This window comes from Cyprinodon tularosa, unplaced genomic scaffold (genome assembly GCF_016077235.1).
Source record: "Cyprinodon tularosa strain WSP-4 unplaced genomic scaffold, ASM1607723v1 ctg782, whole genome shotgun sequence".
Taxonomy (NCBI): domain Eukaryota; kingdom Metazoa; phylum Chordata; class Actinopteri; order Cyprinodontiformes; family Cyprinodontidae; genus Cyprinodon; species Cyprinodon tularosa.
Window position 1 is genome coordinate 20,438 of NW_024039543.1, and position 14,563 is coordinate 35,000.

At 37.9% G+C, this 14,563-nt stretch overlaps 1 protein-coding gene across 1 annotated transcript; it reads left to right on the forward strand.

The window, feature by feature from the left end:
* Window positions 1-1,529: 1,529 nt before the first annotated feature.
* LOC119773763 (Fc receptor-like protein 5) lies at window positions 1,530-12,594 on the forward strand. The gene is made up of 6 exons (XM_038270890.1): window positions 1,530-1,560; window positions 1,954-2,226; window positions 2,306-2,551; window positions 2,627-2,663; window positions 2,697-2,827; window positions 12,346-12,594. The coding sequence occupies exons 1-6, from the start codon at window positions 1,530-1,532 to the stop codon at window positions 12,435-12,437; spliced, it is 810 nt and encodes a 269-aa protein (XP_038126818.1). The 3' UTR covers window positions 12,438-12,594.
* The last annotated feature ends 1,969 nt before the right edge of the window (window positions 12,595-14,563 follow it).

Sequence of the window (14,563 nt, forward strand, 5' to 3'; positions counted from 1 at the left end):
GCCATTAGTTACAGAGAGAAACAGATGCTTTGTGGTGACATGATGCTAAAGAAAGAGTCGCCATAAAAACCCAATTCACAGTGAGGATTTCTAAATCTTACCAAAGAAACGGCTGCAAATAATGTTTGATTTTAATTATGAGCTTTTGTAGATCAGGTTGGAGTTAGATTTACCCTCTAAGTCAAAGGCAGACTAACAATACCTGGTCGAGAAAATTTGAGGAGTGAGAAGGACACTTCACAGGTAATGGAAGAAGGTGGAGGAAAATCCAAAGTATATAACAAGTCAAATGTACCATCTGTTTCTGGTTCAGTGGAAACATTATTTGTGAAAAACTGGCTCCTGATCCCGGATACATTATCTCCCTTATTTAAAAGCTGCTGAAGATCTTTAGCCTTTAAAAAGTTCATAAAGACGGTCAACGCCCCAATATCTATGGAGGACAGTAGGAAAGCCTTGGTCCTGCTCCTTCTGTTAGTCACATAACTTCTTAAAAAAGGAGCCTGATTATAAACAGAATTTATTTCCCCTGAGAATTAAAATAAGTTGTTTGTCAAATGAACTGTTTAAAGCTCACCAGCATAAAATTTAATGTAGTTTTACCCTGAAATTAGTCGGAAATAACAAATCAGCCTGTAACTCTGACAGTAGTGTCACATGGCAACCAGTTTAGGCCACAAAGTCCAGAACAGTAAACAGGAAGTCACAGACATCTGGTTCATCTACTTCCTTTTAAAGCTACTGGAGATCTTTAGCCTTCAATGTGAACATAAAGAACAGCAACCAAAAGCTGCAGAGGACAGAGCTGCTAAACGCATGATTCTGCAAAAATAAGACTGAAGTCCTAAAATTTTAATGAGTTTATTTTCTCTGAAAAATAAAAGGATCTAACTTAGCTGACTGGCTGTGATGTTTTTCAGTCTTTCACAGAAACCAGCAACAACAGTTTGCTTATCGCACGATTTAAATCACACAATAGAAAATCACACTATAGAAAATCCAACAGAAAGTTCAAGAAAGCTCCTCCTGGAATAAATATCAGCATTGAAAGATAATGTCTGACTAAACCTGCTTCTTTTAACCAGTTACGGGTTAAAAGCAACAAAGACAAGAAAAACAGAGGTTTGAGTTGTCCATCCTAAACTATCAAACATTATGGCATTAAAACAAAACAAGGAGCCAGAACCAAAGAGGTATCAACACTAAAATATCTCCATCTGCAGAACATCAAATAGAACAGAGGACAATCATCCACCTCAACAATAGATTTTCATTAAAAAGAGTTTTCATAAAGAAGACAGAAAGAAAGCAGCAGAGCTGCTCTATAGTCTGCTACTGTGAGTGGAGCAATTCTAGAAGCTGCTGATCTATAATCCATCATTTACTGTTCAACCAGCTGTTATGTGGACATATATTTATGTTAGAAAGAAAGAGGAACTAACCATAGATGTCTATTTACAGGCTGAAGGCGGGCTTTATTCTGAGGCTCCAGCAGGAAACGATCAGTGATCAGATCGTGAAGTGACACCATGATGGAAACATCTCTGCAGTTTCTGCTCTGTGAGTAAAAAAGCTGCTGTTTAAGTAAATTAACTGTTTTATCTGTTTTAACCTGAGAGTTTGATCAAAAAGAGAATTTAAAGAAAGAATCTTCATCACATCAAGCAGGAAGAGAAATTACTTTACTGCCCTCTTTTTGACGCTTAGTAACACAGGATTGGCTTTAAGGCACAGATCTCAGATAGTTAAATTTAATACTTTTTGAATAAATCTTTCTATTTTAAACTTTAACAAAACACTTTAATTTCTCCTCAGTTCCCTGTTTGCTGCTTTGCTGTATAACAAATGAAGGTTGGTTCATTTCTATAAACATTAAAACTAATAAATATTCTGATTAATTTCCTACACATAATTTTTGTCAATAGTGTAAATCCATGTATTTTCTCATTCCAGTCCTCCCAGTTGCTCTGACTGTGAGTCCCAGCAGATCTCAGTTCTTTCAATATAAATCTGTGTCTCTGAGCTGTGAGGAGAACAACAGCTCTGCTGGATGGACTGTATGGAGGAACACAACCAGAGGAACCAGGACTCAGTGTGGAGATGGATGGGGGAAACCAGCTGGATCTACCTGTAACATCAGCAGCCTCCTCCCAGCAGACAGTGGAGTTTACTGGTGTTTGTCCAGAGAGGGAGCAGCCAGCAGCAGCATCCAGCTCACTGTCACTGGTAAGATCAGACTGTGGAGTTAGTGTTGATGAAGCTGTGTGGAAATGGATGAAATGCTGTAGTTTGTCTCTGTGTTGAGGTGGATCAGTGATCCTGCAGAGTCCTGTCCTCCCTGTGATGGAGGGAGATGACGTCATTCTGAGCTGTCTAACAAAGACCACTCCCTCCAACCTCCCAGCTGCTTTCTATAAAGATGGCTCCCTCATCAGGACTGAGCCCAAAGGTCACATGACCCTCCACCATGTGACCAGCTCTGATGAAGGCCTCTACAGGTGTTACATCAGGGGTCATGGAGAGTCTCCATCCAGCTGGATCTCTGTTGAAGGTCAGAAAGATAAACATCAGTACTTTAAGTCAATGGTACTTTTGTGATAATTTAATGAATATCTTTTTATTTTAGATAAACCACCAAACCCTGACCCCACCAGAAATACTCCTCCTCTATCTCTCTTTTCTTCTCCTCCTCCTCTTCCTCCTCTTCCTCCACCTTCCCAGTCTCTTTTCTATCTGCTCCTTTCTCTTCCATCCATCATTGTTGTGGTTCCACTGCTGCTGGTTCTGGTTCTGATGGTGAGACGATGTGTTCGCAGAAGGTCTGAGGGTGAGACAGGCTTCTATGGCTACATGCATAACTTGTTCTCTGCAGGAATTAATACAATAAAATCTGATTATGTTGGATTTTCACATGTTTTACAGCTAACGTCTGAAACTGTTTCATTTCATAAATGTATTTTATTTAATTAATTTCCCTTCAGGTCATCCAGAAGTTGAAGAGGACAATTTTCCTGACAGAGACGTCAAGATTTCCCATCATCGACGACTGAAAAACAAACTGAGCAAAGGTAAGATTGTGTTTATTATCCTGTGGTTAGTTTTATAATTTTTTTATGATGTTTTCTGGTTTAATAATTCTGTTTTAAACAGAAACCAATCATCAAAAGCTGTTGAGAACTGAAACAGCGACAAAATTGTTTAAAAAAACATTTAGAAAAGCAGCTTTCAGGACACTGAAACAACAACAATGAACAATAAGATTAGAGATTTAAAACACCAGGATGAATGAAGAAGGACGGACTAATCTACAGAGATCTGCAGTTTAAAACAGAGAGAGAAGTGATGTTTCAGAGGTCAGAGGTCAGTGGATTCTAGGGTTGAGGAGCTGAGTGAATAAAAGTCCTGCAGCCCATAGTGATAGGATGGGAGGACAGAACAGAGAGGAGGGAGGAGGCTGATCTGATGGAGCTGGTGGGGATTAAAACGGGTAGAAGAAGTTTGTAGATGAAGCTAAATTGAACTGGGAGCCAGAAAAGCTGCTGAAGAACTGGAGTGATGTGGATGTAGGGAGGAGTTGAGATCTGGACCCTCTGCAGCCTGAGAAGAGATTCACTGGGGAGACCAACAAGAAGAACATTCAACAGAAAACAGGAAAAGTCTTATAAGAATAGTTTCAGGTGATCAATGAATTAGACTATTATGTAAAGATTTGTAGAAAGTTCCCTTTGAAATATATTGTTTAAGGAGGCCATTTATTTCATATTTACTCTGAACACAGTTTATAGGTCCTATTTTAACAAATTAGGTTTTCTGCTTTATAGTTTGGTTAAGATTCTGTTTCCATAACTTTTCTATTTTCAGATTATAATATATATATAATATATTATTGAGACATTGTTGTTGGTTCTGTTGTTCAGTTTATCATTAAGGTTTTCTGGGAACTAAACAGTTTTATACAGTTTGTTTCACATCGTCACTGTCTATAAATATTAACCTTTTGATGATGATGCATCTGATCAGTATCTAATCTATATTAGTCTGTAGCTGGTTGATATTTCAGCAGATCACAGTTAAACTAACACCTCCTTTGCTGCACGATGTGCTGCAGTTTGTGGTTTTTCTGCTAACTGACTCTAAAAGACTCTGCTGCCATCAGGCTTCCTGTTTCTGAGTTTTGGATCAATGTGGACCTCAGTAATATTGACCCTTTGTTAAAGTCTCACAAAAGTTATTTTTCATTTTCTATCAGAACAAAATTTCTTGCTGTGAATTTGAAATAAAAACAGGATTCTTAATGTCTGAAAGAAGAGTTAATAGGGTTGTGCGACAATTTTTCTTCCCCTTTCTGCTCTATTTCTGCATCAGATCATGACGCTGATGCTTCGAACATGTGTGAAAGCAGCATGTCTGTCAAACCCAACACATTAGAGAGACTGGCACCTAGTTTATGTTGTAGTTTTTCTGTCAGGATCCTCTTTGTTTTGTGATCATTTATATTATTTTTATGCCTTCTTAAACAGCATATAATTTTACAGTGAGAGTATCCATCTGCTAATCTAAACCTTTTTGGTATCTTATTATGCAGCTTCACAGGTTTCCTGGTTTTAATGATATTATCAGCTACATGTCTAAGTCTTTATTTTAATCAAGCAACACGACAAAATAGAGCCACAGCACATAGAGCTATCTCCCAATCATTCCCACCCCTAAATTACCCTCCCCTTTGAAACTGGCTGAGGAGAGAACCAAATATTACAAACTACACCACCAATGATAAAGCCTTACTCAGAGGCAAATAATCCCAATGGCCATCAAAATAAATACAAGAAAAAGTAAAGAAAAATATTTTCTGTTTTGGTTCTTCAACGTTTCAACAACCAGGGCAGACTGACTGTTCAGCACCACGGACAGCTTCAGCCCAAAGCTCAGGTTGAAACCTACTTTAAGGCCTTTGATGTTCACTGTCGGTGGTTTTAGGCTCCAGACTAAGACTAACTTGGGTTTGTGAGCCTTTCAACATATTTTAAAGTACTTTTATTCAGGTAATTATTTGTTTCCAAACTAAGAAGAAAATCATTACATTACTGCTCTGAAAGGCTAGAAGCATTCCCTCACACTAACCATGCTTGTGGCAACAGTACTATACCAAAGGACAGTCTCACCCTTTAGTACAAAGGTTCTCAAGTCCACTTCTCAAGAGCTACTATCCTGCAATTTTTTGATGCTCCCCATTTTTAACACACCTGAATCAAATGAGTGGCTCATTACCAGGCCTCTGCTGAGCTAAAGGAGATGATTGAGCCTTCAGATTCAGGTGTGTTAGAGAAGAGATGCATGTAAATGTTATAGCATGCCAGCTCTTGAGGACTGGACTTCAGCACCACTGCTTTAGAAGCACCTCCTCCCCACATCAACTCATTTCCCCCAGTGCTGTGTTCACCATTTTTCCTGAAGTTGAGAATACTCACTCTGCAACACTCTTTGAGGAGATGAAATATTTAAATTCATGATCACGTTTCTTTGGAGTTATGGACTTCTACTGGGGTTATATCATGGGTGAAGTTATTTATATATATATATATATATTTGGGTTTTCCTGAAAAGTCACACTTATTCACCACCATACGTTGTGAAATGAATAGAAAATAGAGTCTAGACATTGACAAGGTTAGAAATATTGATTTGTATTTGAAATAAGATTTTTTTTTACATTAAATATTGCTTTTGTCAAAGAATCCTCCATTTGCAGCAATTACAGCATTGCAGACCTTTGGCATTCTAGCTGTTAATTTGTTGAGGTAATCTGGAGAAATTGCACCCCACGCTTCCAGAAGCAGCTCCCACAAGTTGGATTGGTTGGATAGGCAATTCTTGCGTACCATACGGTCAAGCTACTCCCACAACAGCTCCATGGGGTTCAGATGCACTGGCCACTCCATTACCGATAGAATACCAGCTGCCTGCTTCTGCTCTAAATAGTTCTTGCACAATTTGGAGGTGTGTTTAGGGTCATTGTCCTGTTGTAGGATGAAATTGGCTCCAATCAAGCGCTGTCCACTGGGTATGGCATGGCGTTGCAAAATGGAGTGAAAGCCTTCCTTATTCAGAATCCCTTTTACCCTGTACGAATCTCCCACCTTACCAGCACCAAAGCAACCCCAGACCATCACATTACCTCCACCATGCTTAACAGATGGCGTCAGGCATTCTTCCAGCATCTTTTCATTTGTTCTGCGTCTCACAAACGTTCTTTGTGATCCAAACACCTCAAACTTGGATTCATCCGTCCAAAACACTTTTTTCCAGTCTCCAATGTCTGTGTTCTTTTGCCCATCTTAATCTTTTTCTTTTATTGGCCAGTCTCATATGTGGCTTTTTCTTTGCCACTCTGTCCTGAAGCCCAGAATCCCACAGCCACCTCTTCACTGTAGATGTTGACACTGGTGTTTTGCGGGTACTATTTAATGAAGATGCCAGTTGGGGACCTGTGAGGCGTCTGTTTCTCAAACTAGACACTCTAATGTACTTATCTTCTTGCTCAGTTGTGCAACACGGCCTCCCACTTCTTTTTCTACTCTGGTTAGAGCCTGTTTGTGCTGTCCTCTGAAGGGAGTAGTACACACCATTGTAGGAAATCTTAAATTTCTTAGTGATTTCTCGCATGGAATACCCTTCTAATGTGATGCTCCAGAAACTCAATCTGCTCAAAGGAAGGTCAGTTTTTTAGCTTCTGTAACGAGCTAAACTGTTTTCAGATGTGTGAACATGATTGCACAAGGGTTTTCTAATCATCAATTAGCCTTCTGAGCCAATGAGCAAACACATTGTACCATTAGAACACTGGAGTGATAGTTGCTGGAAATGGGCCTCTATACACCTATGTAGATATTGCACCAAAAACCAGACATTTGCAGCTAGAATAGTCATTTACCACATTAGCAATGTATAGAGTGTATTTCTTTAAAGTTAAGACTAGTTTGAAGTTATCTTTATTTAAAAGTACAGTGCTTTTTGTCGTGATTTTATTAAAGGTCTGACCCAAAATGCAGAAGACCAAACAGAGAGACCAGGGAAAAGTTTAACAGATTTATTTGAATAATGACATGAGTCCAATGCTGCTCTGAACACTGCTCAACTGGAACAGAAAGTTGAGGTTGCCGACTCAGGTTTCCAACAAAAGGTGTCCTTAATAGAATCCAGTCTTTGTGGGATGTTCCAGTGATAGTCTTGTTTGATGTTGGGCAGACAGGGTTTACTCAGACAGCGGTTATTCCTTTGTGAACGGAGAAAGCTGACTGCCACTCAGTTTTCCTGTGGTACTTGAATGGGTCGTAGTGGAGAATAATCCCTTTCTCAATGCAAAGCTCAAACGATCTCTTGGGGAAAGTGGATCCAAACCTCCTGTTGGAACCCCAGCTCAGTTTGAAGCTCTGTTGATCCTTCCAGGGAGTGAAGGTCCGATAAACAGTGTTGGGCACGTTACTTTGAAAAAGTAATAAGTTATAGTTACTAGTTACTTGTCCCAAAAAGTAACTGAGTTGCTAACTGAGTTACTCCACAATAAAAGTAACTAGTTACTAGTAAAAGTAACTATTGCGTTACTTTTGCGTTTCTCGCCCCCGTAACCCTTACCACCCAGCCCCCACCTTCTCGCGGTGTGATTCAAAAGCCAGCTGAACAGAGCGGACGACAAAGACAAGAACCTGCAGAGAGTTTTGCATTTATTGCAACTCAATGCAAATGACATCAGGGGGGAACGAGATGTGAAGTTTTTTAACAGGGCATTCAGATCTGGTAAGTATATGAAATTAATAACTGGGGATGTCTAATTCTGAAATCCTGTGTGTTTGGGTTGTTATAGATACTGCAACATCTATCTATACATCTATCTATCTAGATGTATACTCTGTGTGTGACATAAAATATGGATCTCCATCCCTGCCACAAAGGCCATCAAATAATGTTTAAAATAAAAAATACAGTAGGTTGAGAAGGCAGAGTATCCATCCATCCATCCATCCATCCATCCATCCATCCATCCATCTTTCTCCCTTTCATTTGATCGTTCACGCTCTCCATAGTTCTCCTGTGGCGCGAGCACAGGGCGACTGGTGCGTGCCTTTAGCGAGCATGCGCGTTTCCTGTCGCTTGCGCGGTGACTCGTGCCGCCTGCGCTGTGCGGAGATGCAGAGGAAACCGTATCTGATGGGGAAACGCAGCTCGACGTAACACCGGTATTTCCATCAGGAAAACTCTGTTTGCTGCTGGATGCTCCTCACTCTCCATCTCTCTGTGTGTGCTGTACGTTAACACCCGCCAGCAGAAACACCCACCTACCAACTGACAGACGGAATCTCACTATACATCAGCCATTCTCATCCTCCCCTCTCTCATGACAAGGCGCGCACCTCTGGATGACCTAAAAAATAATCTTTAATATCTCAAGTAGCACAAACAATATTTTTTTCTGCACAAATCTGCACTAACGTTGCACTAACCACTTAGTCTATTTGCAGAGTTTTTTGACGTGGGTGGGGTGTCAGCTTCACGCAGCTGCGCACGAGTCCTATCATGAAAAAAGGTTCATTGTGCGACCTGAGTAACGCGCAGTAACGGGGTGTCTGCAATGGTAACTGCGTTATAGTTACAGTCAAAGTAATTAGTTAGATTACTCGTTACTAAAAGAAGGTAACGGCGTTAGTAACGCCGTTACTTTCAACGCCGTTAGTCCCATCACTGCCGATAAATCCAGTTTGCAGGATGACTTCCTGCCAGGAGGCAAAGACAAAAACAAAGTTAAACTCAGGTTGACAAAAACTCAGTTTGACTCAGCGAACTCAGCTTGGCTAGAGTACCCAAAACTGGCAAAATAAAAACTCAGGTTAGACTCTGCTAAACTAAGCATGGCTAGAGTACCCAGTATTGGCAACACTCTGGCCTCGAGGTAGTGGCAGTCAGCAGCTTAAGAGCACTCCACAGGTAATGAGGCAATGAGCTGCAGGTTTGCAAGGAGACCCAATGAGGATAGGGCACCACCTGGTGGAGGAAAACAGGAAACACAGAAACAACCCACAAAAACCTTGATTAATGACACTTTTCCTTCAAAAATAAGGACATTTCAATGTGACCCCAAACTTTTGAACAGTAGTGTATATATATATATATATATATATATATATATATATATATATATATATATATATATATATATATATATATATATATATATTTCATCTTTATTGATTCTCAGGAAGATATCATTTACATAAACTTAGGCCTCTACAACAGAAGACTGAGTTGCACACTTCAAATAAGGTGTAACAGTCCAAACAAAAATAAAACTAAACTTCCCTGAGAAAGATTATAAATCAATACTCCTTGATTTATAATCTTTCTCAGGGAAGTTAAGTGAGTGAGCATGAGGAGGAAATAAAACCTAAACGAAAAAAAAATACAAACATAGTATAAAATGAGTTGATGCTGAGGAGATTTAATCAAGTTTGGTCTCTAAAAATGAAATCAGATCTTTTAAGTTTTTCTACCTGAATCTGCCACCGATGACAGAATAGTTCAGTCTTGTAATTGAGAGAAGCTTTTATTTTTTCCATTTTATACATGTTAAATGTTATGTCAATCCAGTTGTCTAAAGTTGGTTTATCTTGTTTTTCTTAGTTGCTGTGAGTAAAATAATCATCAAATATTTCTTATCTTATATTATTTATCTCTTTCCAGTAATCTTTTATGATTGAGCAGTCCCAGAGACATAATGGTTTGCCTTTTTGATTTCTGCATTTCTGCAACATGTAGGAGGATTTCCATCATAGTGGAATTTCTGAGCAGGTCTGATAAAGAATTTTATCAGATTTTTCCATCCAAAGTCTTGCCATTGTAGAGATTTCTTGTATTTTCCATTGGTATCTCAACATTATTGCCCATTCCTCCTCTGTTATTGTTAAAGTTTCCTCTCTCTCCCATCTTACTTTGTTATCTAGGGTTGAATTGTTTTTTAGATCTATCAGGTTTTTATAGGTAAGTGAGGCAATTGTTGCTTTAATTTTTTATTTATAGGCATTATTAAAATATTCTATTAGTTTTGCATTCTTGTCAGTAATTGGCCTAATTTTTAAGTTTAAAACAATTAATAATGGCAAATATTGATAAATAGTCCAAAGAAAACTTTCTCTTGCATGTTTCAAAATCACCTCAGATTTTGTTGTTTATTATTTTGCACATAGCAGTGATTCCCCTGGATGTCCAGTAGTCTGAGTCATATGCAATTCATTTTATGATTGCCAGGCCGTTCTCTAGAGTATTTTTTTAATGATAGTTTTCCACACTCTAAGAGTTGTTTTCATCAACCGGTTATCTATAATATTTTTTTAAACTTTGTAGAATTACATCAGCTAAAATTGCCTGTACAGGAATGGGTGTCGCCTTTGTTTCAATAGTTTTCCATTGAGCGCTATAAGTTGGGTCGCAGCGGTATATTAGAGTTCCTGCTTTTGCCGCTATATAATAATCTCTAAGGGAAGGCAAACCCCAACCTCCCATTTTCTTTTCCAGTTGTAAGACCTTATATCCCATTCAAGGTCTTTTACTTTACCAAATATATCTTGATAACAGTTTGTCCCATTCATTACAAACTGTTTGATGTATTTCAACTGGTAAAGTTTGGATATAACAGTCTGGGCTGTATGTTCATCTTAATAGTTAATTCTTGAGCTAGAAGTTCAAAAGGGAGTGAGATTTAGTTTTGTGATATCTTCTTTAATTCTTTTTTTGCATGAGAACATAAATATTTTATATTAATATTATATTAAATAATTGCAGAAAAAACTGGGAGAGAGTGGGTTGGTTGTTCCACATGAATTAATACGTCGTCTAGATAACAAGCCAATTTATGTTCCATCCCTTTGATAATATTCATTGTTCGATTGGGCTAGTAGTTCTAAATCTAATGGAAACAGTAACAGGGACCACGCACACCCTCGCTAGACCCTCTTTCTAAAGAAATCCTGTCACATAAATGTCTATTAACTTTAACTCTCGCTCTGGGATTATAATATGATGTCTGTATTGTTTTTATTATTGTATTATCTTGTGATATTTTACCTGTAGATCATGAATATACAGAGATGGGAAGTAACGAAGTACAAATACTTCGTTACTGTACTCAAGTAGAATTTTCTGATATTTTTACTTTACTTTACTACTTATTTTTATGGCGACTTTTTACTTCTACTCCTTAAATTTTTACACAAATATCTGTACTTTCTACTCCTTACATTTAAAAAAATTGGCTCGTTACTTTAGTTTTGAATCATTTCATTGCAGCAAATCATTGCAGCTTGGTGGCGGTGGCGTTAGCATAGTAGCATGGACGACGAGATGATTGAAAATGAACACAACAAAGATCTAGTCCTATTGGCAGACATCCATTTAAAATGTAGGCAACGGCATGAAAAAAGTGGTTTCTACTTTTACTTTTATACTTTAAGTAAATTTACAAGCCTGTACTTTATTACTTTTACTTGAGTAAAGAAGTTTAATCAGTAATTCCACTTTTACCAGAGTATTTTTTAACACAAGTATCTGTACTTTTACTCAAGTACGGAAAGTGAGTACTTTTGCCATCTCTGTGAATATATGATTAACTAGAATTGGAGTTGTAGTTAATTATTTAAATCATTTGAAGTCAAGGGTAAAATTAATTCAAAGTTCTTAGTTGAATAATTATAACTATAACCTGTTTAGTCAACAGGATTTTATGCCTCTCACACTCAGGGTGGCTTCTGGACCGACTGTTAAAATCCAGTTATTCTCACCAGTTCAGTGGCTAGGCTATCAAGAGAGCAATTAATTACGAACCAAAGAAATATTGTCTCTGTTTATTCAAACATCACCAGAAGAAGGGTGGATCTGGCCTGAGTGATAAACCACTTGCTGTATGAAAAACACAAATGACATCAAAATAATGATGTTTTTATGTCATCAATCCTGGATTGTAACAAATCTAACATCTATGCAAATGCTATACTAGAAACTACTGGTATACTAGACTCCAGGGTGTCCATGGAGGTTCTGAAGAACTGGGGTGATGTGGTCAGAGGAGCAGGTGTGGGTGAGCAGGAGAGCTATAGAGATGTCTGCTGGAGTTTATTGAGGACTTTGGACGATGAACTAAACAGAACAATGCTGCAATAATCTAATCTGGAGGAGATGAAGGCTTGGATGAGAACCTCAGCAGGGAGAGAGATGGACAGAGAGGAGCAACAACTTTAAGATGGAAGAAGGAAGTTCTTGGAATGTTGACGTGGCGTTTCTTTCTCCCCTTTTGATCCTCAGCTCCCAGTCAGCTGTGCTTCACTACTGTTCTCTACAATGAGATGGAAGAAGAAGAAGATCTGATGATCTACACTCCTGGAGCCATACTGTAAAATAATGTTGAGTTGTGCATGAAATCAGATTGTTTTCATTCGATCTAAGAGGCCCTACTGCTTCCTTTAATACATTATTAACATCATAAAGTCGCTTATTTGGTCTGATTTCTGCTCCTATTATTACCAATGAATTAATAAATATGCTGGAAAATATTAAACATGTTTGGTTTCTGTTTCGATCATGTTTTTCTTTTGATGTTCAGTTTTGCTTTGCTCTTTGTTTTATAGGTTTTTATAGTTTAATTCTTATTTTGTGGTGTTCCTTGGGTTTTTCTCAGTTACTGTCTCAGTCTTGGTTCTGTTATATTTACCTTTTAGTGTTCAGTTTTGTTTTACTCCTTGTTTTCTAGTGTTAGTGGTTTTATTCCTTATTTTGCTGTGTTCTCTGGTTTATTCTTAGTTACTGTATCAGTCTTGGCTCGGTTAAATTTTTCTTTTGAGTGTTCAGTTTTGCTTTTCTCCATGTTTTATAGTCTTAGTGGTTTAATTTTTCTTTTGTTTTTTTCTGGTTATTTTCAGTTCTCAGGTTTTTGTTTGTTGCCTTCTGCTGCCCTCTTGAGTTCTCCTTTTTTCTCTTGCTCCTTTCTTGTTTCTGCTCTGCTCACACCTGCTCCTAATCTGCTCCTTAACCCTCTCTTGTTTCAGTCTCCTACAAATACTCTCTCTGTTCAGTTCTTCTTTGCTGGGTCATCGTCTAACCTCATCAGTCTTCCTCCTACTTGTCTCTATGAGCCTTCCTCCTGGTTACAGTTCTTCCCCTGATGACTCCTAGGTTTTTTTTGGTAAAATTTTGACTTGTGTTTTCTTTTTTGGATGTTGGATTCCTGTTGCCTGTGGTTTTGGACTTTGTTTTTCAGTTCACTTGATTAAAACAACTAAAAATTCACCTCTGCCTGCCTCTTCTTTTGGGTTCACAATCCACAAACAAACTCTGACAAAACAGAATAATCCAGCAGAGGTCTGACTGAAATATTTAAGACTTTAAACTTTTATGAATGACTCACAACACTCATAAAACCTAATCAGTTTTCATTTGACTTCATGAAAGAGATCCAGAACAATAAAAACAAAAACAAGCGGGTTTAGACAAAGTTTTTACCCCAAGATTTCCTGTGTTTTGGGGGGGATTTTTACCTGTTTTTTTAACTCCTTATGGAAATAACAAAAGCCTTAAAGTGTTAAACCCCTTTCAGCGGATGTCTAAGCCAGCTGAAAGCCAAGTAGCTCATTGCTTTAAACATATTGTGACTTTTGCCTTCAATTAATACATAGATTCAGAGAATTTTTCAAAAATTGCCGGATCCATTTGGTGATCCGGATCATCACCAAAATTTAATTAATGTTTCAGTCACAGTACCTACCTTCTCTGAAAATAGCAGCAACCTTTTCAGTTATTTTGAAAAAGATAAACAGAAAAACTGATGAAAACATAACCTCCTTGGTGGGGGTAATAAAGACAAGATGGAGGAACAGCAACATTACAGCTCTTTGACCACATGGTGGTAACGGTTGCCACCAAACATCCACAAAAAACATTCAGGAAGCAACCAGAAACATATTTTTCTTCTTCTCTATTATTGAAAGAGGAGGTAAGTGTGAACCCTTATGTTATATTCGTGTTTGATAATGACCAGACGTCTTGTTTGGCTCAGACACTTTTATTATGGTCTCTTTTTCATGGGTCTCATCACCCAGGTTTCTCACTGGTGTGTCACAAAGACTCTCCGCTTCTGTTGACCTATAATATGATTTACGCCATATATGTTTTTTAGATATTCGTTTAAACTGAAAACATGTTTGATGTTTTTAGATGCAAACAATATAACGGGAAAATTTAATTAAACATGTGAATAAGAATGTTTGTGGACTATGATTTATTTCTTTAAATAAACTACAATTAGAACAGCAAACTAAGAGCCAATTTGAAATCCATTTCAACTCAGATAAGTTGATTTATAGCTGACAGGAACAGGATGACACATTAAGAAAGTTAAAATACATCTGAGATCAAAAAGAATATTTTTCCTTTGCCTATTTATGAGATACAAATTTTTCTGTGTGCTTTTTCTCTGCATGAATAGAGGTGATTGTTTAGAAGTCTTGTACCAGTCTGTAAGCTGGAG

Coding starts and splice junctions, on each gene's coding strand:
- LOC119773763 (XM_038270890.1), top strand. CDS start 1,530: ATGATGGAAACATCTCTGCAGTTTCTGCTCT. Junction 1,561..1,953: donor ATCTCTGCAGTTTCTGCTCT/GTGAGTAAAAAA, acceptor TTCTCATTCCAG/TCCTCCCAGTTGCTCTGACT. Junction 2,552..2,626: donor CAGCTGGATCTCTGTTGAAG/GTCAGAAAGATA, acceptor TTTTTATTTTAG/ATAAACCACCAAACCCTGAC.